Here is a 23415-nt window from a genome sequence, read left to right as displayed (position 1 = left end):
AAATACAACTTTTTTATCGAAGTGTTTGTGTGTAATATTTGCCATCTATCCATACATATCGTATATACATATAGTTTTTGTATTTGTAGAATATTTGTATTATAGTACTACTTGCCAATCGTCGCTATCATCTTCCAGTTTTTTGTTAATATTTTTTATATATTTTGTTTTAATATGTTTATTTGTATAGGAATAAGTTTACTTTTGTACATATTTAGTTTAAATTAAAATTTAAGCTCTGTTTCATTGTAAGATCTTGAGCACAGTGAAATGTTGTTATAGTGAACAATCTACAAAAAAACTTTCGCTTTCAAAGATCTCGGGCTCATATTCACAATAATTTATAAAAGTTTTATAAAAAGAATTTTTACGCATTTGTTCTGTAAATCTTTAACAATTGAAACTTACTTAATAAAATGATTCCAAATTTCCTAATGTCATTTTTATTGAATATCTACTGTTTTTGATTTCTTTAAGGTTCAGCATACTTTTATCATAACTTTTTTTTCTAATATCAAGGTCATAAACTTGTTTACAGTAGGATAAAAATCATACTTTGTATGAAAAATTAACATACATGTGTATTCAGAAACCACAAAATATGGGTCAAGCTTTAAATTCCCAGATAGGAGTCAAACTTTAAGATAGAATTTATAACAGAAACTTTTGTTATTGTTCTTAAACACCATTAAAAATTAATAGGTATTTCCTTTCTAAATATACTCGTATTCTTAACTTGTAATACTTAGATCACAATTTCTTGATGTCAAGAAAGGTTTCATACGAAGCTCAGGAATAATTCCAAAAACATTGCTTTATTTGACTGGTTCCAAAAATTAATATACAACAAATTTGCTTTAAATCTTTAGGTAATTGGATTCAATTGGATACAACTGTACAGTATTCTAAAAAGTTATAAATTTGTTAAAATAGCAAGGTAAATTATGGGCCGATTCTTAAGTTAAAACTTGTAACTGTCGAATTTCATCGCATTATACCTATAATCTGTCTCTTCTCAGTAAATGTCAGACAGTAGCAGAGGAGATGAAATATAATCTCATCTTCCACCTCATTATGACAACTTATCCAATAATCACAATACTTGAGATCTATTCTGATTTCCAACAGCCCATTAACAGAGTTCGTATCTGCTTAACAGTAAGCTTGACCTATAGGCGTCATATAGAGGCCAGGTTGACCTCTAAGTAAGGCATGTAGTTTCGCTAAACCTGATTTGAGCCATTTCATAGTTCAGTCTATAGTCTAGTCTCTAGTATAGTCTATAGTAGTCTATAGTCTAGTCTATAGTCTAGTCTATAGTCTAGTCTATAGTCTAGTCTATAGTCTAGTCTATAGTCTAGTCTATAGTCTAGTCTATAGTCTAGTCTATAGTCTAGTCTATAGTCTAGTCTATAGTCTAGTCTATAGTCTAGTCTATAGTCTAGTCTATAGTCTAGTCTATAGTCTAGTCTATAGTCTAGTCTATAGTCTAGTCTATAGTCTAGTCTATAGTCTAGTCTATAGTCTAGTCTATAGTCTAGTCTATAGTCTAGTCTATAGTCTAGTCTATAGTCTAGTCTATAGTCTAGTCTATAGTCTAGTCTATAGTCTAGTCTATAGTCTAGTCTATAGTCTAGTCTATAGTCTAGTCTATAGTCTGTCTAGTCTAGTCTATAGTCTAGTCTATAGTCTAGTCTATAGTCTAGTCTATAGTCTAGTATAGTCTAGTCTATAGTCTAGTCTATAGTCTAGTCTATAGTCTAGTCTATAGTCTAGTCTATAGTCTAGTCTATAGTCTAGTCTATAGTCTAGTCTATAGTCTAGTCTATAGTCTAGTCTATAGTCTAGTCTATAGTCTAGTCTATAGTCTAGTCTATAGTCTAGTCTATAGTCTAGTCTATAGTCTAGTCTATAGTCTAGTCTATAGTCTAGTCTATAGTCTAGTCTATAGTCTAGTCTATAGTCTAGTCTATAGTCTAGTCTATAGTCTAGTCTATAGTCTAGTCTATAGTCTAGTCTATAGTCTAGTCTATAGTCTAGTCTATAGTCTAGTCTATAGTCTAGTCTATAGTCTAGTCTATAGTCTAGTCTATAGTCTAGTCTATAGTCTAGTCTATAGTCTAGTCTATAGTCTAGTCTATAGTCTAGTCTATAGTCTAGTCTATAGTCTAGTCTATAGTCTAGTCTATAGTCTAGTCTATAGTCTAGTCTATAGTCTAGTCTATAGTCTAGTCTATAGTCTAGTCTATAGTCTAGTCTATAGTCTAGTCTATAGTCTAGTCTATAGTCTAGTCTATAGTCTAGTCTATAGTCTAGTCTATAGTCTAGTCTATAGTCTAGTCTATAGTCTAGTCTATAGTCTAGTCTATAGTCTAGTCTATAGTCTAGTCTATAGTCTAGTCTATAGTCTAGTCTATAGTCTAGTCTATAGTCTAGTCTATAGTCTAGTATAGTCTAGTCTATAGTCTAGTCTATAGTCTAGTCTATAGTCTAGTCTATAGTCTAGTCTATAGTCTAGTCTATAGTCTAGTCTATAGTCTAGTCTATAGTCTAGTCTATAGTCTAGTCTATAGTCTAGTCTATAGTCTAGTCTATAGTCTAGTCTATAGTCTAGTCTATAGTCTAGTCTATAGTCTAGTCTATAGTCTAGTCTATAGTCTAGTCTATAGTCTAGTCTATAGTCTAGTCTAGTCTAGTCTATAGTCTAGTCTATAGTCTAGTCTATAGTCTAGTCTATAGTCTAGTGTATAGTCTAGTCTATAGTAAGGCTATAATCTGGTCTATAGTCTAGTCTATAGTAAGGCTATAGTCTGGTCTATAGTCTGGTCTATAGTCTAGTCTTTAGTCTAGTCTATAGTCTAGTCTATAGTCCAGTCTATAGCCTAGTCTATAGTCTAGTTTAAATACGATGATGGTTACCGGGTAATACTAGTTGTTCATAAAATAAAACAGTTGGACTTACCTCATCATTTCAATACAAATAAAATCCTAACAACATTTTGTTCCATTTGTTTTATTTAGTAATAATTTGATTTAATCATCTTTTATAGAATACTCGAATGCAAATTTACTGGTACAACAAATTGCTTATTTTTTTATACCCTCCACCACCATCAGTGGTGATAGAGGGTATATATAACTTTGTCATTCCGTGTGTAACACCAAGAAATATTCATCTGAGACCCAACAAAGTATATATATTCTGGGTCCTTATCAAATTCTGAGTCGATTTAGCTATGTCCGTCTGTCTGTCCGTCTGTCCGTCTGTCTGCCTAAAACACGCTCACGTTAAAACTAAGCAAAGCAAGTACACGAAATTCACCGAAAATATTCGTTGTTGTCCTAAGCAGTTTGGTATTGAAAATGAGCAAAATCGGTTCATACCGGGAAAAGTTATGAATCAAAATTTAAAACAACCTCGAAAAAAATAAGCATTTTTTACACATTCGGATGCAATTTTCTCGAAAACTATGCAAGATAAATTCATGAAAATCACCATGAATAAGTTTCTACACGAGAACTTGATCCCTGCTGAAAATTGCTAGCATCGGTCCACAATTTCATATACCTCCCATACAAAAGTACATATTCCCGGAAAATGGGTTTTTTGTTAATAACTTCCGTCACAATGTCGATATCTTCACAAAATTTTACAAATTAAAATCTTATGTCAATAGAATTCATTCAGAGAAAAAATTTTCTGGATAGGTCCATAATTGGACATAGCTCCCATACAAGGTCCCCTCCCGAAAATAACATAAACGCGCATAACTCATTACTAAATTAAGATATCCATATAAAATTTGGTACAAGCATTGCCTATTTGTACAGAAATATTACTGAGAATTTTTTTTTCGATCGGTCCATAATTGGTCATAGCTCCCATACAAGGTCCCCTCCCGAAAATTACTTAAAACCACATAACTCATTAGTAAATGAAGATATCCATATAAAATTTGGTACAAGTATTGCTCTTGTATACAGAAATATTTATATGAAAGTTTTTTCCGATCGGTCCATAATTGGTCATAGCTCCCATACAAGGTCCCCTCCCGAAAATAACTTAAACGCGCATAACTAATTACTAAATTAAGATATGCATATAAAATGTGGTACAAGTATTAGTCGTATGCACAGAAACACTACTGTGAAATTTTTCCCCGATCGGTCCATAATTGGTCATAGCTCCCATACAAGGTCCCCTCCCGGAAATCACATAAACGCACATAACTCATTACAAAATTAAGATATCCATTTAAAATTTGGTACAAGTATTGTTCGTATGAACAAAAATATTACTGTGAAATTTTATTCCGATCGGTTCATAATTGGTTATAGCTCCCATACAAGGTCCCCTCCCGAAAATTACTTAAAAACAAACAACTCATTAGTAAATGAAGATAACCATATAAAATTTGGTACAAGTATTGCTCTTACATACAGAAATATTACTATGAAAGTTTTTCCCGATCGGTCCATAATTGGTCATAGCTACCATACAAGGTCCCCTCCCGAAAATCTCTTAAACGCGCATAACTAATTACTAAATTAAGATATCCATATAAAATGTGGTAGAAGTATTAGTCGTATGCACAGAAACATTACTGTGAAATTTTTCCCCGATCGGTCCATAATTGGTCATAGCTCCCATACAAGGTCCCCTCCCGAAAATCACTTAAACGCACATAACTCATTACAAAATTAAGATATCCATATAAAATTTGGTACAAGTATTGTTCGTATGAACAAAAATATTACTGTGGAATTTTTTTCTGATCGGTCCATAATTGGTCATAGCTCCCATACAAGGTCCCCTCCCGAAAATCACTTAAACGCGCATAACTCATTACTGAATTAAGATATCCATATAAAATTTGGCACAAGTATTGTTTATATGCACAGAAATGCTACTGAGACATTTTTTTCAGATCGGAAATCACTTAAACGCACATAACTCATTACAAAATTACGATATCCATATAAAGTTTGTCACAAGTATTGCTCATATATAGGGAAATATTACTGTGAAATTTTCCTCCGATCGGTTCATAATTGGTCATAGCTCCCATACAAGGTCCCTTTCAGAAAATCACTTAAACGCACATAACTCATTACTGAATTAAGATTTCCATATAAAATTTGGTACAAGTTACTTATATGTACAGAAATATTACTTTGAAATTGTTTTCATATCGGTCCATAATTGATCATAGCTCCCATACAAGGTTCCTTTCAGAAAAACTTAAAGGCACATAAGTCTTTACCTAATAGTGAAAATATTTGGCATAAATACTATTTTTGTACACATAAATGTTATTTCAAAATTTTATCACGTACGGTCCATCGTGGGTCATAGCTCCCATACAAGGTTTCCTTCCGAAAATCATTTAAACGCACATATCTCATTACCAAATATTGATATCTATACATTTAGCACAAATATTGCTCTTATATACATAAATTACACTATAAAATTGTTTTACGATCGGTCCATACTTGGTCATAGCTCTCATACTAGGTCCCCTCCAGAAAATTACTTAAATGTACAATATTCATTACTAAATAATGATATAGATACAGAATTTTCCCATACAAGGTCCTTTTAAGAAAATCTCTTAAACGCACATTACTCATTACAAAATAAAGCTATTGATACAAAATTTGGCAGAAATATGTATTCGTTTTGTATACAAAAATTCTATTTCAAGATTTTTTCACGATCGGTTCATAACATGGGTGTGGTCGGTCCCATACAAGGTTCCCTTCAAAAAATCACTTAAACACACATTACTTATTACTAAATTACCATATAGATACAAATTTTGACTGAAATATAGCTTTAATGTACAGAAATTTTGCTTAAAGAATTTTTTACGATCGGTCTATAATTGGTCATATCTCCCATACTAGGTCCTGCCCCTAAAAGCACTTTAACCGTAGTTAACTAGTTGCATTATAAATTTGTGTACATATGTATTTTGAAAATCCTTACATCTTTCACACACATACAAATTACTAAATATCGCTAAAGCATATCTAAGGCCCTATAAAAATATAAAAGAAAATAGCGTTAGTAATGTTCAATAAATCTTGGAATTGTAATAGATTTAAGCTATTTAAATCTTGGGATTTTTCTATTTAAGACATGAGAAAACTTATTTCTACAAGCTGGTGGAGGGTATTTAAGATTCGGCTCAGCCGAATATAGCACTCTAACTTGTTTTTTTTTTTTATTTAATACACATTGTCACTTTATTATTATTATATTTATTTAATACACATACATACATATGTAATTGTTTTATAATACTAGGACTGTTTGCACACTCTTTACAAAACATGTCAATTTATAATTGTCAAAAATAAACATTGACATTTATATGGTTCTTATTAGTTAAAAATTTCAATATTTTTTTTAAGCGTAGAGTTGCATTTTGGTATGAACATGTTTGTAAAAAGGATTTTAAAAATAAAATTTACAAAAATTTCCGTTTAATTTGTTATTATATAAAATCCATAAATATTCAATGTAAAAATATAAATAGAGGATGTATATATTAGCTAATAAAATATAAATATATAGGATAGATACAATACAATACAATTACAATATTTAATTTAAAAAATATTTATTTACTTGTTATTTATGTATTTATAAAAAATACTATTAGCATCGTATCATATGTATTTTAGTTAAAATATTTTTTAATTTGATTTTTATTCAATTTTATGGTCATTATTTGTTATTTTTGGTTCAAGACATTTTTATTGCCAATTTTTATAAAAATTGTAGAGGATTTTACTTTTTTTTATAAAAAAATTTAATTTATTTTTAAACTAAATTTATTTGATTATGTTATAATTAAAATAAAATAGGTTTAATGTATTTTATTTAAAAATTTAACTAAATAATATACAATTACATACATTTATGAATGAATTATTCAGATTTCATTTTCTTTTTTTTTCACATTTATAAATGATTGTGTGCGTTATTTATTTCCCGATTATTTTTATTTATTTATTTATTTATTTTATTATTATTTTGTGGATTTTGTTAATATTTATTAAACATTTAAGAATATGTTTTTCTGTAAAACATATTTTGATTTGATATTTTGTAGTGGATATAACTTTTTGTTTTTTCTAACTTTTTCGAATTTCGTGCAGTACGATGCGGATTACTGGTACATTTTGATCGTGAACTGTGAAGCATATGATCTTAATTTTGGAAATTGGTTTATAAGAAGTACAAGAATTTAATCGCCTTAACAAAATATCTTCGGTTTTTAGTTTCAATTTCATAATGTAATGAGATATGCGTAGGTCTTACAATCAACCAATAACACTGACCCAGAGACCAAAGTTTACATTTCTAAAGGATTGAGCATCGCTGAATCCGAATCAGAATTTATCTAACACATCAGGTCTTGCAGGCCATATTTGAGACGTGGATCGAAGCCTTGATATACTTGATCAGAAACTTAAATAGAAATACTAGAGGATAGAACCAACAAAATACATCGATGTGGGCGCTATGTAGGAGAACAATAGACTCGAACCCATGCTTTATAAAAGTATAATTAGATTAATTCTTACTTAGGCTTCTATAATCCAGTGGACTTCCTTAGACAAAGTGTAGCATAATACCACTACTGGGAATTTCTTTTCTCTAGGAAAATCGCATGATCGCATACCGGAAACTGTGTGAGATTGCTCTCAGATAGAAGATCGTAGTCAAGATTGTAGAGCTAACATCTGCGGCAATATATTGCAACACATCTGCAGAAGACAAAACGGGGCTAGGGATCTATAATGGATATACTACTATCTTGCTAATCACAACACCAGCTTCCAGGTGACAGTCCTTGCTATCACGGGATGTAATAAATTGGATTGCATATGGCACTAATAGCGGTTTACATTTATTACAATATCGATATTAGTATGCAATTTATTTTCGGAAGAATACCTCCAGAAGACCATAAATCAATTGTGGATCGAGCTCTTAAGGTATTATCTTTGATCGGAAACTTAAATAGAAATGAAGACAAATAGAGAATAGAACCAACAAAACACTTCGATATTGGGTGCTACGTAGGAGACCCATGGACTCGAACCCTGCTTTATATAAAAGTAATTAGATCAATTATAACCTACGCTTCTATAAGCTAGTGTACTTCTTGGGATAAAGTGTAACATAATTCAACTACTGGTAGTTCATCTGAGTAGCTCTTATCTCTAGAGGAATTGAGCATATCCAGTTACCGGACACCTAACTCAGAACTAAATTGGTTCAAACGGTAGTCCGAACATTTGTATGGAAACGATTACCAAACAATTATGGAACGATATACAACAACATGGAATGATATACCAATGAAACAATATAGAAAATATTTGCAGATCGTTGTAAAATTTTGAGACCTAGTGAACATTTATTTAATCCTATTATCGTTCTAGCTTGTGTCGTCCATGTGCTATCGGTTTTGTAGGTTGTAATTTCAATGACGGAACGTCGAATCGAGTATATTTTGTATTTTCTTCTCATACATCCATTATTACGAAAACTGTCAAAAATCTAACCTCAATTCCAAACTTTATACTTTAAACAAAGTACCATACTAATCCACTACTCGAATTTCAAGAAAAAGTTAAAAAATACATTTAGACCCGTTATCTCAATCTCCAGTTATCGTTTAACCGGTAGATATTCTGACGATTAAAATAATTTCTATATGAAAACTGTCAAGTTAACTTTACCTTTAATATAACCAGACATTGAGATAATGGGGTTTAATATATAACGATATGATGTGTATAAGGGCTTAATAAACGATTTATAATCTATTTTGAAGACCTTTTTTAAAGAAGTATGACGTTATTATATAAAATGGAGTGTGATTTTTTTTAAATCATAGAGATTTTACTATAAATTCATTTTGATGAAGTTCTGAACTAAATTTTTCTACGATAATCGCGAATATAATTGTATAACCCTTAACTATAGAAATTCTCAGGGAATAACCGTTATAATTTCAAATTAACAATAAAGAATCAATCAAATCAATAATAAACAGTTTTTAATTTGGTTTGAATAGTTTAAGGGTTTATGATAATGCTGGTAAAATAGACACTAGGGAAACAGAAAAATTGGACCTGGTATTTAAATAGGCTTGTGTTCGTATTGATTTGTTTTGGTATTTTTTAATAAATATTTTATATATTTTGACATCTATTGATTTATTTATTTAACTTTATACTTCAAGTGCCGGTTTTATAGTTTACCCGAAAAGAGGAAGTTTTTCCCTTAGGGAGACCTATAAAACCCATCCTAAGTATATTTTTACTTAATACTATAAAGTTTAGTGCCATTTTCTTATAATGTTGTTGTAATTATGTGTAATATTCTATGACTGACGATAGTCCAGAGATCGATTCTATTGTAAACAATTGACTATTGTTTGTATTAGAAAAATATTTGTTAAAGTATTTATTTATTTGATTTTTTTTTTAATAAGACATTTAAAACACATTTTCATACAAATACTTTTTAGACAGACTGTATTATTTAATTTTGTTCGTTTGGAAACCTTTTGATAGTTGTATCCAAAAGTAAGCCAAATTCTAGTTTAAATTTAAGTTTCTTTAAAATTTTAATTATTTCATTATAATTTCATTAGTATTGCTATATTAAAAAAGTCTATAATTTTGAATTTTTCTTTGCAGTTTTCTTCACTTAAAATATCTATTGCAATTCTATTGTTTCTTGTGTTTCATTATCTTTTTCTGTATTGGTTTCATCGATTTTTACTTTATCATTTTTCTTACCACCATTACTGTTCCTTTTTGATTTCTCCTCCTTTTTATTGTTTTCTACTTTGCCATTATTTTCGCTGGCATCACCACTTGTTGAGGCTCGCTTGCCGCTGCGAAATTTGAAACGTGTCACTGGTGCTGCTGCTGCATTGTTAGCACAATTGCAAATGGACTCGAAGAGTCGCACCACAAATCCTCTGGCCCGATTTACAACTTTACCGTTCTTGAAATCTGGTATAGCAAAACCTTATATTTAGTAGTGTTTCAATAATCATTACGGGGATGCGTTTTAGATGTTATCGTTTAAAAAAGGTTACAAATATTCATAGATAAAAGGTGTGGAAAGGAAATAAAAAAAGGTAAAAAATTTAATTAGAAGAAAAAGTTTAAAAACGTGCTTTAAAATCATGGGTCCGGTTTTATAGTTTACCCTTAGGGACAACTGTAAAACCCGGCCTAAATACTTTTAGACTATAAATTTGCATAATCATACACATTTAGAATAAATTTATAAAAAAAATAAGGTATTTAAATAATGTTCTATATAACCCAGCAGTTTTATAACTGGCTGGTTGGCTAATGGTGACCCTAATTGAAGCTTAAATAACTAGGTCGGGACTGTCCCTCTGAACTTAAGGCTGGGCTAAATTAAAAGGTTGAATGTCAATCCAATAAAGACGGAAATATGTCTCCTTAAAAGAATAACGAAACTTCGTGGCAATACTGAACCCCGGTTCTGGTGTTCTTTTTGTACAAAAAGTGCAACATAATACCACTACGGGGAGTTTGGAGTACATGTTACTTGAATATAAGTGGTGTCAGACTAGACTATAGACTAGACTTTAAACTAGACTATATACTAGGCTGTATACAATATTATAGACTCAACTACATAATAGATATACTATAGACTAGAATAAATACTAGACTATAGACTAGTCTATAGACTAGACTATAGAGCAGATTATAGACATACTATAGACCAGATTATAGACATACTAAAGACTAAACTATAGACTAGACTACAGAATAACTATAGACTAGGCTATAGACTAGACTATAGACTAGGCTATAGACTGGACTATAGACTAGACTATAGATTAGGCTATAGACTGGACTATATACTAGACTATAGATTAGGCTACAGACTACACTATAGACTAGACTATAGACTACACTATAGACTAGACTATAGACTACACTATAGACTAGACTATAGACTAGACTATAGACTAGACTATAGACTAGACTATAGACTAGACTAGACTATAGACTAGACTATAGACTAGACTATAGACTAGACTATAGACTAGACTATAGACTAGACTATAGACTAGACTATAGACTAGACTATAGACTAGACTATAGACTAGACTATAGACTAGACTATAGACTAGACTATAGACTAGACTATAGACTAGACTATAGACTAGACTATAGACTAGACTATAGACTAGACTATAGACTATAGACTAGACTATAGACTAGACTATAGACTAGACTATAGACTAGACTATACACTAGACTATAGACTAGACTATAGACTAAACTATAGACTAGACTATAAGAGACTATAGACTAGACTATAGACTAGACTATAGACTAGACTATAGACTAGACTATAGACTAGACTATAGACTAGACTATAGACTATACTATAGGCTAGACTATAGACTAGACTATAGACTAGACTATAGACTAGACTATAGACAAGACTTTAGACTAGACTATAGACTAGACTATAGACTAGACTATAGACTAGACTATTGACTAGACTATAGACCAGACTATAGACCAGACTATAGACCAGACTATAGACCAGACTATAGACCAGATTATAGACCAGACTATAGACCAGATTATAGACCAGACTATAGACTTGACTAAAGGCTACACTATAGACTAGACTATAAATTATGATGTTATGGTGAACACTAGATAGCTTTAGGAACTCCTAAATCTAATCTGTTGTATAAAGTAACCTAAATTCCAGTTGTGAAATCTTGAATTTACAAGTCATCTAGTGTAATTCACATACGATAATTTTAAACATGCAATATTTTTTAAACAATTAATTTATTAAAAATTAAAAAAGAAAAAAAAAACTATTTAGAATTTGGGTTTAATTTTTTGTGAGAAATTATAAATACAGATCTATCGCTTAAAAGTGTCAAAAATTAATAAAAGTTTGGACTATAATTAACCTTGAATTTGCAACATTGTAGAAATTTCTAAATCAAATCACAATTTTACATGGTTTTTTCTTTGGATATTAGTTGTTGTAAAACGTATAATTTTCACTTACATAAAAACAAAACACCTAAAATAGTTATAATTAGCAACTTCTATTAACTGTAATTTTAATTACACATTTTTACGCAAAAATTTCAACCTGTCATTAAGACTACAATTAAAAAATTGTAAACAACATGATATTTCCTTAAATTGTAAAAAGTCTATAAATATAACATGTTTCAGCTGGAACTAGAAGTATTTTTGTCATTAATTTTAAAACGTTGCAATAAACCGTTATCATCAGAACAATAAAATCGAACAACAGACAGTATTACAACAAAAAGGTTAATGTTTATAAAAATATCTAAAAAATATAAATTAATTAAAAATATAAAATAAAAAACGGAACAAAAATGAAAAGATTTTCAAGATTAATTTCATTGAAATTTGTAATACTTAGTTTAACATGCTTTCATTTAACAAGTGCTGTAAGGAAATTGTGTTGTAATTAAAATAATATGAAAATTATTTAAAATAAAATGTGTTTAGGTAACGATGGATCAGTTTTTACAATCATTGGATATGATGCGAAATGGTTGTGCACCGAAATTTAAAGTGAGCTTAGATCAATTGGATAATTTGCGGAATGGTATCTTTGATGAAAATAGTTCTGAGCTTAAGGTAATGTTATTGGAATTAATGTGTTAAATTGTTCAATGATCATGTTAAAATCAATTCTAATCGAAATTTTAAGTGCAAGAGAACATTGTTCGAATGTATTTGATCAGATTCTGAAATATGTTTATATATATTCACCGGTATACATTATCTCTTCCAAATACGCCGAAAAATTCGTTAGAAAACACTTGTTAGAATCAGAGAGGTTTATAAAATGGCCTTTTTTAGGGACTCTCTTCAAAATTCGAAAGTGTCATTAATTTCTTATAATGAATTTGTGAAAAATAATGATTTCCTATAAGAGTGGAGCGATCAATCCTTATACGATTCAGAACTGCATATGCCGTTATGTTGAGCCATTTATTAATTTTCTGAAAATTTTGTCCCTTTTCCAATAACAAATCAGTCTTATTAATAAGGAATATTTGTGGAAAATGTCAGTCCCACCCATTTAGGATATGTCTAGATCATCTTAGAATCTAATATGTGGGCTAACGACCAATACTCTCATTGAACTTATTATACCCACCATCAGAAAGATATCCACCATCCTTTTTGATGGTGGATGGTCACATGAACGTCGTGCTTGGAGGTGACCATCTTGTCATGGAAAACAAGAGCCTAGTCCCGCTTTGCGATTCCTAAATTTGGATTATATTACTAACTACATAAGGATCGTAATACCTCTCAAAAGTTTAAATAGCAAATGACAACAAAACTTGAGAAAAGTCGAAACACAGAGACCACTTTTATAAAGGACTAAGCTATGCTGTATCCGATTCGGGGGTTCATTACATCAAATATTATATTAAAGAATATATAATAATAAGAGAGGGAGAAAGATGTTAAGACTGAATAACTAATCTATTCAATTGATGAAACCCAGAATAGCGGCTAATTCACAGCGGGCTACATTTCATAGTTCATCGCGGAATCTAGTCTTAGAATATCTAGTGTTAGACTCTAAAAGCTCCAATTGCGCAGTGACCGATGATCCCTACTAAAGTCCTTATACTCTTCCTGTTAAATCGTAATAGTACTCTGGTTGCTTTTGTATTTAATTTCGGTCATAAGGCCTTAGAAACCCTGCAATTAAACCTACTGTGCTAGGATCTGTTCGTAGAGTCTGTAATTTTTCCGGAGATTAGTAATAACAGATAGGAGGTTTTACAGATCTATCTCTACTGTTGATGTAGATATCCAGCTATATCTTCTAGTTCATTGTGGAATCTTTTATCTCAACATTTCAGTCTCAAGCTCTGAAGGCTTCAATTGCGCAGTAACCGATTATTACTAAAGTCCTCATACTCTTCCTGTCCAATCGCAATAGTAATCTGGTTGCTTTCGTGTTCAGCTTCTGCTATAGGATCGGTTGGTAGAGTCTATGGATTTTACGAACATAAGTAATAACAGATAGGAGGTTTTACATATCTATTTCTACTGTTAAGGTCCAGATTTAAACCCTGTCTGGCCGATTCATCTAAGATCTCGTTACCCTTTCCCGTTAACCAACAGAATCTTATTGTGTTGGATGTTCCCCCAAGGTATGTCAGGAAGCATTTTCGTATCTACGAGGAGTATATACGTAGTTATGTGCAGGATCCAATAGATCAGTCCTCGTATACGGTAGCTTCGAACGACATTCATAGAGATGACATCAATGTCTTGATCAAGCGGAACATTAGAGCGAATACCAGTAGGAATCCTTTGTTACACGGATGGTTTTTAATTTGGGTGGACAAAGTGGGCCTGGGGTTCTATATTGAAGACCCAGAAACAGAAATATATCACCGTTTGTCTAATAATAACACAAGCTTCCAGGGAGAAGTTCGAGCAATAACAGAATGTGTCAATTGGATTAGAATAAATATGGCGCCCATAGGGCTTAATATATTTATCGACAAGCAGAAAGCAATTAGGGCGAATGTAATAGCTTTAAAGGGAAGGGAGCTCGAATTAAAATATGTGTGAGAGAATCCCATAAGGCTTCTTGGAATAATGAAACGGTGGGTAGAACCACAAAGATGCTATGAGTGACCCTGATGAGAGCAAGACGAGAAATCTTCTCAAAATTAGCAAGTCTGATGGTACGTATTCTGAGTGGCAACACAGGATTACGGGCACATCTATACAAAATTGCAGATTCAGACGAATGTAGAGCATGTGAAGAGGACAATGAAACTCTGGAGCACTTTATTTGACACTGTCAGGCATTCGTAGAAGTTAGATCCAAGTATCTTAGAAGTGATGTTATTCCGGAAATAACATTCCTGACTAACACTGATTGGAAATTTCTTAGGAATTTCATCTAGGAAACTGAGTTTCTGAACATTGAAAAATAATACATTCAGTGAACATTATTTTTTTCATGAAAAGGAGCGCACAACAGGAACGATAGTGCCTTAGGTGTCAACCTAACCTAACTAGACTGTAACGCGTGACATTTCAAAGCTAGAAAAGTTTATATATAATATAAAAAAGATATCGTTTCATTATTTAAAAGAATGTATTTATCTTTTCTTTTCAGTGTTATACAAAATGCGTTGCACAACTGGCAGGCACGGTAAGTAAATACCGCAATTCTAGACCATCATTCACTAACCTTTTCAAAGGTTCAGCACAGCTTTCCCACCAGAGTGATGTAGGGTATAACAGTACTATATGTACTATGTATACCCTATTTATATTATTAAAATTATACACTTCTCGTTTATATACTTATTTTAGGTCACAAAAAAGGGTGATTTTAGTATAACAAAAGCCGTTGCACAAATACCAATTATCTTGCCTCCTGAAATTCAGGATGTCGCAAAGGCAGCTCTAAACTCATGTAAGGAAATACGTAAGTGCAAACATAATGTTCCAAAAAAAAAAAACAAACAATTAGAAAATTTTAAATAAAATTTAATTTCATTTAATGCAGAGAAGGACTATAAGGAATCATGCGAACGTATATTCTATGTGACTAAATGTGTACGGGATTATTCACCAAAAGACTTTAAATTTCCATAAAATCAAATTATAAAAGAAAAATTTTAAATACAACTTACTCTGTTTTTGTGTTTTATTTTTACCCTGCAAAAAGTGAAAAAGTAAAAAGTATTAAAAATTAGTTTGTGATTAAAGGAATTTTTAATAAAAAAATTCTTGAACACAAACCTGTTGCGAATTTTTATGTTTGTCCTTTTGTTGTTTGTTGGCCTCTTCTTCGGCTTTTTGTAAGACATCATCGATAAATTCACCAACCACAGCCATTTTAGATGAATCACTTTTAAATTCTAATATACGATCCTGTAATAAATTGTCTGTTTCGTTGACAGACGCCACCTTGGGCTGTGGCTCCTTTGTGTCGATGGCATCTGCTGACTGTAAGCCATCATCGGTATCGGGTGAAGCAGGAATGTCGCTAGCGAAATGAGCACGCATTTTCTGGTGATTTTTTTATTATTATTTTGTTTGAATTTTATAAAATTTTTATAAAAATCCGTGGTTTTTGTGAATAGAATAAATATGTAATTTTTTTTTTTTTTGTTTTAATTTTGTATCTTAGATGTTTACTGCTGTATCTATAAACTACTTCTGTATAATGAAAAATGTATTCTCGGTTTGCAGTTTTACGTTCCTTACACTCTCACTCGTCTTTGTGTGTGTTTGTGTGTATTGGTATTTTCACCTACTAATGCGTGTTGAATAAAACACTACACTATGAAAACCCCCAACCACCCCAACAATATCCTTATGCCACCCCTGAAAAACACTTAAATCATGCTATGAAGGGAAGTTATCTAAGTAACATAACTGAAAATACAACACCCTTTTAATACAAAAGGGTGTTTTCTGTCTTCTCAGGACACGCAGCATATATCAAACAAAAGGTTAGAATTAGGAACAAGATCTTTAAAGCTCTTAGGGCATGTAAAAGGAAACATTTGTAGAAATCTACCAAACATCTAGTCATTCTCTCCTCCATTATACAGCCCCAGTATGGGCATCATTGCTCTGCGACACACAATGATGAGTTTTACAAACGGACCAAAGCAATGTACTCCGAATCGGAGTGTTATGATGCCTAATGTGTATTATATACATGAGAAGACTAGCTCGGTTAGACGACGTAATGTGTTATTGATTACAAATGTCATGTTGTCATGTCATCTGTCGAGTTTCCGCAAACATCTGATTATGATCCATGATTCCTTTCGCGGATACATCCAAATGTATTTTCGATGCTTTTGCGTAGACCGATTATCAGAACAATTGCTTGGAAATGGAATTCCAAAATACGTTCCAAACGAATTTCGTTGATTTCCAAAGCAAGTTTTATATATTGTGATGAATTCTCTGAGATAACATGAGATTTTCTTCTGCCTTAAGAACTGTTTTGATAGCATGGTGTTCCTCAATCTAAATGTGTTAGGACAGCTTTGAAGCTTCTTCCACTACGTGTCGCTAACTCTCGAAGTCCACACAGGCGCTGCGTAGATAACCACTGACCGGCCAAATCGTTCGATTGGCGTAGAGACTTGAGTACCTTGTTTCTACTTCATATTTTGTTGGAGATTGCAGTGGTGTGTCCGGAGGACATAAGAAGACTATCGAATGTGACACCAAGTATTTTAGGGTGAATTTTTTGCCATCAAGTGCCACATCCAGTTCTAGCAATACTTCTTTTGTATTGCTAGAACTGGATGTTCTAGTTGTTGAGGATTTTGTTGGTGATATTTTTAAATTTCTCGAACGGAAGATGTTGGAAAGATCACATAAGAAGCCCGTGGCCAATATCAGTCATTGGCGTAAGATATTATTTGCATACCGCCAGGGAGTGTTGGGAGTTTAGACATATAGAAATTAAACAGGATCGCAAAAGGACTCCACCTTAAGATACTCACAATTTCAATCTACCGGGATTTGATCTCTGGTTCTTAAACTCCACGAATGACTGTCGTTCACAAATGTAATTTACTAACCTGATCAGATGTGGAAATATCTCTGAAGAGAATGGCGTAATTGACCGCATCAAAAACTGTTGATAGGTAGAGTGCCACAAGAACGTCACACGTTGACGATCGAGCTTGATTAAGACCGCGACAAACTGGTGTGGTGATGGCTGTTAAAACTGCTGCTGTTGATGATCTGCTGGATATAGATGTTGTTGTAATTCCGGTCAAGTTTTTGACAAGGTGACAGGAAAGAGATTGGCCTGTACGATTCTCCCTGGTTTCAGCAAGGGAACAACCGTACCCAATTTCTAGACCTCAGGTATTATCAGGGTTGATACCGACAAATTGAGGACGTTTGGAAAGATCCCAGTCATACAACCCGGTTAACAACAACGTGAACGTCTCGACCAATAGCTTTTGATGATTTAGCATCTCTGATGACCTTCATAAACTCGCTCATTGTAAAAACATATGGTATGTCATTGACTCAGCAAAGTAGTTCGAACAGCGTTTGGGGTCGGATATGATGTTTTCGCCGAAGGATATCGCGACCCTATCATCTGTGTGGAGTATGGTGATGAAGTAAAAATTTTGATATGGATTTTAGAGGAGCCACTATCAAATTAGCAAAAAGATAGTGGCAGTTCTTTTAAGTTTAGATTTCGAAGCAATTGAACAAATTTACGGATACATCTATATGCATTCGCTGGGTAACCATCCCCCGTTCGACAGACATAATCAAATGAAGTTTGTATTAGGTTAAGGCAGAGTGAGAAAAACAAAAATCAATATCCATATAGGACAGCACATGCGTTGTTCTTGCGTGTTAAGATAAAAGCAATAATAAACCTATAAAATTTTAGTTATCAAGTATCAGTTATAAATTAAATATGTTTGTTTTTTGTTGTTATTATTTATTATGATTATAAGTATTCTCCACGTATTTCTTTACCAGCAAAGTTTTAAATTCTTTGAAATATTAATAAAATAATAAAACTTATTAAATCTTCCTTAGCTATTCCAAATGTGAGAGATCATCTAGTTCCGGTGGTGGTCGAACTTCTTCTGTTTCAATGATAATAGAATTGGAATCAACAGATGTCTAAAAGAAAAAATATAACAAAAGAAACAAAATAAAAGCGGAAATCATAAATTAGTCTATGTTAGAATGGGTAATTTGGCTAGATAGTTACTGAAATGTATGTGTGTGATGGAAAGTGAATGTTTGCACTATGGGACGGATAAGAGAAAGAAAGCTTATTTAAATTTTGCAAAAATTTCATTCCAAAAGCAGAACAGATAGACCAAGAAAATGTTGGAGTAAAATCTTAAATTTCATCCCATAACCACCAAAATATATTTGAGTTATTTTTATATGAAAATTATTGCTTCTTCTGACCCATAGTGCTAAGATTGCTGACTACTACTATTGTTTTGAACAACCAGATTGTGTCATTCTTACCCTTTCACTTCGATTTAAGATACTATTTGCAACAATACTACTTCCACTACTGCTGCTGCCAATAACAACAGTACTGCCTATATTACCTAGAAGGCTATTATTGCCTGAGTTAGAACCATTACCACCAAGTCCGCCAACAACACTACTACCACCACCCCCAGCACCATTTAATGGTGTTTGGGTGTTTGTTGTTAATAATACCGATTGTGGTGTAGATGGACGTTGTTGATATAGTGTCTGCTGCTGTTGTTGTTGTTGTTGTGGCTGTGTTTGTTGTAATTGTATTGTTTGAACAGGCTGTTGTATTATCTGTTGCTGTGCCTGTGATACTATAACAAATTTCTGTGCTGGTGGTGCGGTTGGGGTTTGTTGCTGCTGCTGCTGTTGTTGTTGTTGTATAGGCTGTATAGTTTGAATACCACGTATTTGGGGTAGAGTGGTTACCACAGGGCTCCTGTAAAAGATAATATGTATAAATAACATTATTGACATAAGTAAATTGTTAACAAAACACTTTAATATAATAAAGACAATATGAAATCAAATTAAGGTCAAGTTTATTGTTATTGAATGCATACATCTTTGCATGCGTTTATGTATGTAGTCATGTGTGTATATGAGTTTTTGAAAGATATTTCCTTTTGAATTGAGCTATACTTGATATTCGATGAAAATTGGAAACTATAAATTTCTTAATTTTCTCAATTCAATTCCCTTTGATGAATTGGATTTCTGTAGGACAATTTAAGGTTTCTTAAATTAAAATTTTCTTTCATAATGCTTTTAATAGTCGTTCTAATTTTGCTAAAAAAACTTAATAAATAAGTACATACGTGCTTAATCTTTGCTAATGATTTTAATCAAGCAAACAATTTGTGATACTTTGCTAAACATTAACTAAGTAAATTACACAGGCCAGGCCATCCCGTATATGTTTTTGTAACAGCTAAAACTATATAACTTATTCAGGAGGTTCTCTATCGATGTCCAGGCATAAACTTTGTGCTACTTCAACAGGATCACATGACATCGTTAACTTCAGCTTAGGTACAGATCTGTATTGTCTGCGCTACTGGGAGGTTGTGAAGTTTGATAACGGCGTTTCGTTTCGCCTTGTTCATTTTTATGGGCGCTCAACAGGGTTGGCAAAATTGCTACAACTGTACTTCTTTAAATACAAATCCATTTCTAAAAGTACAACGTTATTCCAACGACCCATAAGGAATATATGGACCAGTCAAATGACTGTTATACGAAATATTTTATTACCAGTATCCCATGGATTAGTTTATTGACTATTCTATAGCCAATCTAATGACAAGATCTCTCATTATCTGTAGCTAGAATTAAGAGAAAGAGAAGCCAATGTTCCACCGTTAGGTAGGAACACTAGAGACATACTTGGGTCCATATCATTAATACCTTCGTGATACTTGTAAAGAGAAAGCTGCACACTTCGACCTCATTACTCTGAAATCCTATTCAAACCAGATTGTTGCACGAATAAAGGATTCTATCGGTGAAAATCTTATACGAACCATCAGGGAGGATTGATTCCATCACATTTAGATCGTGTTGAATCGACACTGAAATGCTTCTTACAAAAGATTGTTTGAGGGTGCAGTAGTCAATGTTGTCTGGTAGAGTGGCCTGACTGAGTCATATGCCTCATACCGATTGTCCTGAGTCTAATCGCTGAGTTGATGGAAACCTCTTGAACCATTAGATCAACAGGTAACTAGTTTATCATGACAAAAAAGAGCATTTGATGGAGTGGTACCAGTTACCATTAGCGCCAATGCCGGAAGAATTTTTTCAAATATTTTCCGGTGGACATGCATTCGTAAGGATTTCCACCAGACAAGTGCACCATACAACAGTATGGGCTTTACTACCATGTCAAAGAGCTTTTTGATATTCTTATAGTTTATAAGCCAGGCCTTCCCTATTGCTCTTCTGCATGAGTATAGGTCCGCAGCCGTTTTGTTCACTCTGGATTGAGTGTTCAAATACCATGATAGTTTCGAATCAAGGATGGCTCCTAGATATTTTGCACTATTATAGATAAACACCACTTTACTGAATAAAACTCGGAGGAGTTGACGATAAGATCTTACGAATTCGACTGGTATCGGTGGATGATTCTACGTCGCTACAGAAGGTTCTCCAGGATTTGCGCTTTGCATTTATTACCCAGTTTTAAATCTATTTGCAGAGGTCTTGTATGAAATCCAGTTTCCCGTTTTCTCATACAGTCTCTAATCTTGCCAAATCTTCTTGAGTACAGGATGCAAGGTTCCTGAACTAAGGCAAGCACCACCTTATAAATATAGACCCGCTATATTGGTTCTACAATTCCTTAGATATCTGTTGTATACATAAATATTTTTACATCTACTTACGGTTGCCTTTGTGGTGTGATTTGTGTTACTTGTGGTCTGCCAATGGTTGTTGCAGTTTGAGCAGCCGATGTTATGGGGCCACTTGAAATCGTAGATGGCCCAGTTACTGTGGCAGTAGAAGGAGCATTACGAGCTTTTACCACTGCCTGGCATAAAGAGGGACCCAGAAAACCAAAATCATTTCTGAAAGTAATTAAACAAAAAATTAAATTACAATAAAGCAAAATCAGTTTTTATTTTCTAACAACTTACTTATATTCATCCGAGAAATCTGGAGGATTACGTATTTGTTTTAAAATAGGAGGACATACTTTTTGCAACATTGCTCGTATATGACCAGCAGCAGTCTTATCGGTATTACTTTGCGATGAACCCAGTAAATGTCCCTCAATTCGTTCGGATATAAACTTTAGACGTGGTATGATAAAAACTTTTATAACCTCAGCACCCAATTCAGAGAGTCCTGCTATGGAACCATATAATGAAGACAAATGGGTTTTATCATTTTGTAAAGCTTTGCTAAAGATGCGTGTAACACGTGTTTGTAGATTATTGGTGGAAGTATTAAAGGTTTTGCAAATTTGTGACATAAGACGTGAAGCAAAATCACGCAAGGCCCAGTGGTTATCCAATTCGGGACGCATACACAGTTGTTTAGACACAATGCAAGTGGTTACGGAGGGTATAAGTTCATGTAGCTGAAGAAAAAAATTGATAATACATAAGTTTGGATGTTTTTTTTTAGGCAAATAATGTACTTACATATTTTTCCAAATATAATGAAGGATTATCCAATAAAGCCTTTACCATGCGCATCAAATAAATAAGTAAAGCCAAATTATTTTGCACTACATTGACTTTAACACCTTCCGCTATAAAAGTGCACATACGCGGCAACATTTCATGTAGACCTGGATCCGAAGCCAAAGATTGTAAAGCTTCTGCACGCCGTGGTTCATCTGAACCCACACATGCTTCTGTAATTTCTTTGTAGTACAACTGTTGTTCCACAGACAATTCATGAGTAGCCAATTGCTTGACATGCACTGTTTCGACATTTTTCAATTTATGAATTTTGCCGGTAGCCGGCTTGCCTGCTGTATCCTTGGTAACACCCTGTTCTAGTTTAACAACTGGATTAACCGAATCCAAGGCTTGCAAATCTTTCGATAGAGGTGGAGGATTTTCTGGTATAGTGGGTTGTATGCCATCCACTGCCAACCAGTGAGTTCTAAGTGTTATATCCAAGGGTACTTTTGGAACGTTACTTTGAACAATTTCACTTAAATCCATTTCTTTCTCCTCAATAAAATGCAATTCTCGCCCCCCGCCAGAAGCAAAACGAAAGGGTATAAAATCGTTGGCGGTAAAACCATATTGAGGCTCAATGTTGCGCACTTTGAGAGCATGATCTATATCACTGAGTATTAGTTTATCTCTTTTGGAATGATGCATAAATTTTGCAGCATCCTGCACTATCCTCTTGATTTTATATGAAACATCTTCAGCCAATTCTTTAGCGGCATCGTCTGGCAAAGAACCGACACCAATACTTTCGGCAATGACTTTCATAGACTCCGCCGATAAGGTGGTACCATACAACATATCACCCGCCGTTGCGTTAGATGTTGAACTCATTATTTTGTCAAATTTCTATTAGTTTTTGTAAAAGTAGAATTAATTGCAGCAGGAAAAATTAACAATTGTTGATTTTTTCAAAGTAGTACGTTCAGTGCAAGAAAATAATGCTAATGAAGCGTTAGTCTAGTTCTGTAAAGCAAGTTTTAAAAGTATTTTAGCGGTAAAGGAAATTATAGCGATTTTTGTAATATTACAGCTGTTTATCACTTTTCTTTATCTGTATAAACACTTGATTAGA

General features: G+C 32.9%; 3 protein-coding genes across 6 annotated transcripts; 1 reads left to right on the top strand and 2 right to left on the bottom strand.

The window, feature by feature from the left end:
* Window positions 1-6989: 6989 nt before the first annotated feature.
* LOC119605679 lies at window positions 6990-16314 on the bottom strand. 2 transcript variants are annotated; one of them, XM_037958935.1, is made up of 3 exons: window positions 15892-16314; window positions 15783-15807; window positions 6990-10065 (listed from the first exon to the last, which is right to left on the bottom strand). In XM_037958935.1, the coding sequence occupies exons 1-3, from the start codon at window positions 16156-16158 to the stop codon at window positions 9749-9751; spliced, it is 609 nt and encodes a 202-aa protein (XP_037814863.1). In that variant the 5' UTR covers window positions 16159-16314; the 3' UTR covers window positions 6990-9748. The 2 variants fall into 2 exon arrangements, with proteins under 2 accessions (XP_037814863.1, XP_037814864.1); XM_037958936.1 differs by having other exon boundaries at window positions 6990-10050.
* Window positions 12312-15778, top strand: LOC119605680 (general odorant-binding protein lush). Of its 2 annotated transcripts, none has more exons than XM_037958938.1 (5): window positions 12312-12398; window positions 12604-12735; window positions 15260-15295; window positions 15460-15574; window positions 15656-15778. In XM_037958938.1, exons 2-5 carry the CDS (start codon window positions 12610-12612, stop codon window positions 15742-15744), a joined length of 366 nt encoding a protein of 121 aa, XP_037814866.1. In that variant the 5' UTR covers window positions 12312-12398; window positions 12604-12609; the 3' UTR covers window positions 15745-15778. The 2 variants fall into 2 exon arrangements, with proteins under 2 accessions (XP_037814866.1, XP_037814865.1); XM_037958937.1 differs by having other exon boundaries at window positions 12328-12542.
* A 2255-nt stretch (window positions 16315-18569) lies between the features above and the next one.
* LOC119605677 (transcription initiation factor TFIID subunit 6) lies at window positions 18570-23270 on the bottom strand. 2 transcript variants are annotated; one of them, XM_037958931.1, is made up of 5 exons: window positions 22299-23270; window positions 21789-22234; window positions 21537-21719; window positions 19135-19588; window positions 18570-18774 (listed from the first exon to the last, which is right to left on the bottom strand). In XM_037958931.1, exons 1-5 carry the CDS (start codon window positions 23172-23174, stop codon window positions 18688-18690), a joined length of 2046 nt encoding a protein of 681 aa, XP_037814859.1. In that variant the 5' UTR covers window positions 23175-23270; the 3' UTR covers window positions 18570-18687. The 2 variants fall into 2 exon arrangements, with proteins under 2 accessions (XP_037814859.1, XP_037814860.1); XM_037958932.1 differs by having other exon boundaries at window positions 19221-19588; window positions 22299-23264.
* Between the last annotated feature and the right edge of the window lie 145 nt (window positions 23271-23415).

This window comes from Lucilia sericata, unplaced genomic scaffold, assembly GCF_015586225.1.
Source record: "Lucilia sericata isolate MDLA Ls3-8-SP2 unplaced genomic scaffold, ASM1558622v1 Contig000508F_arrow, whole genome shotgun sequence".
Lineage (NCBI taxonomy): Eukaryota > Metazoa > Arthropoda > Insecta > Diptera > Calliphoridae > Lucilia > Lucilia sericata.
This window is presented reverse-complemented; position numbering and strand designations above follow the sequence as displayed.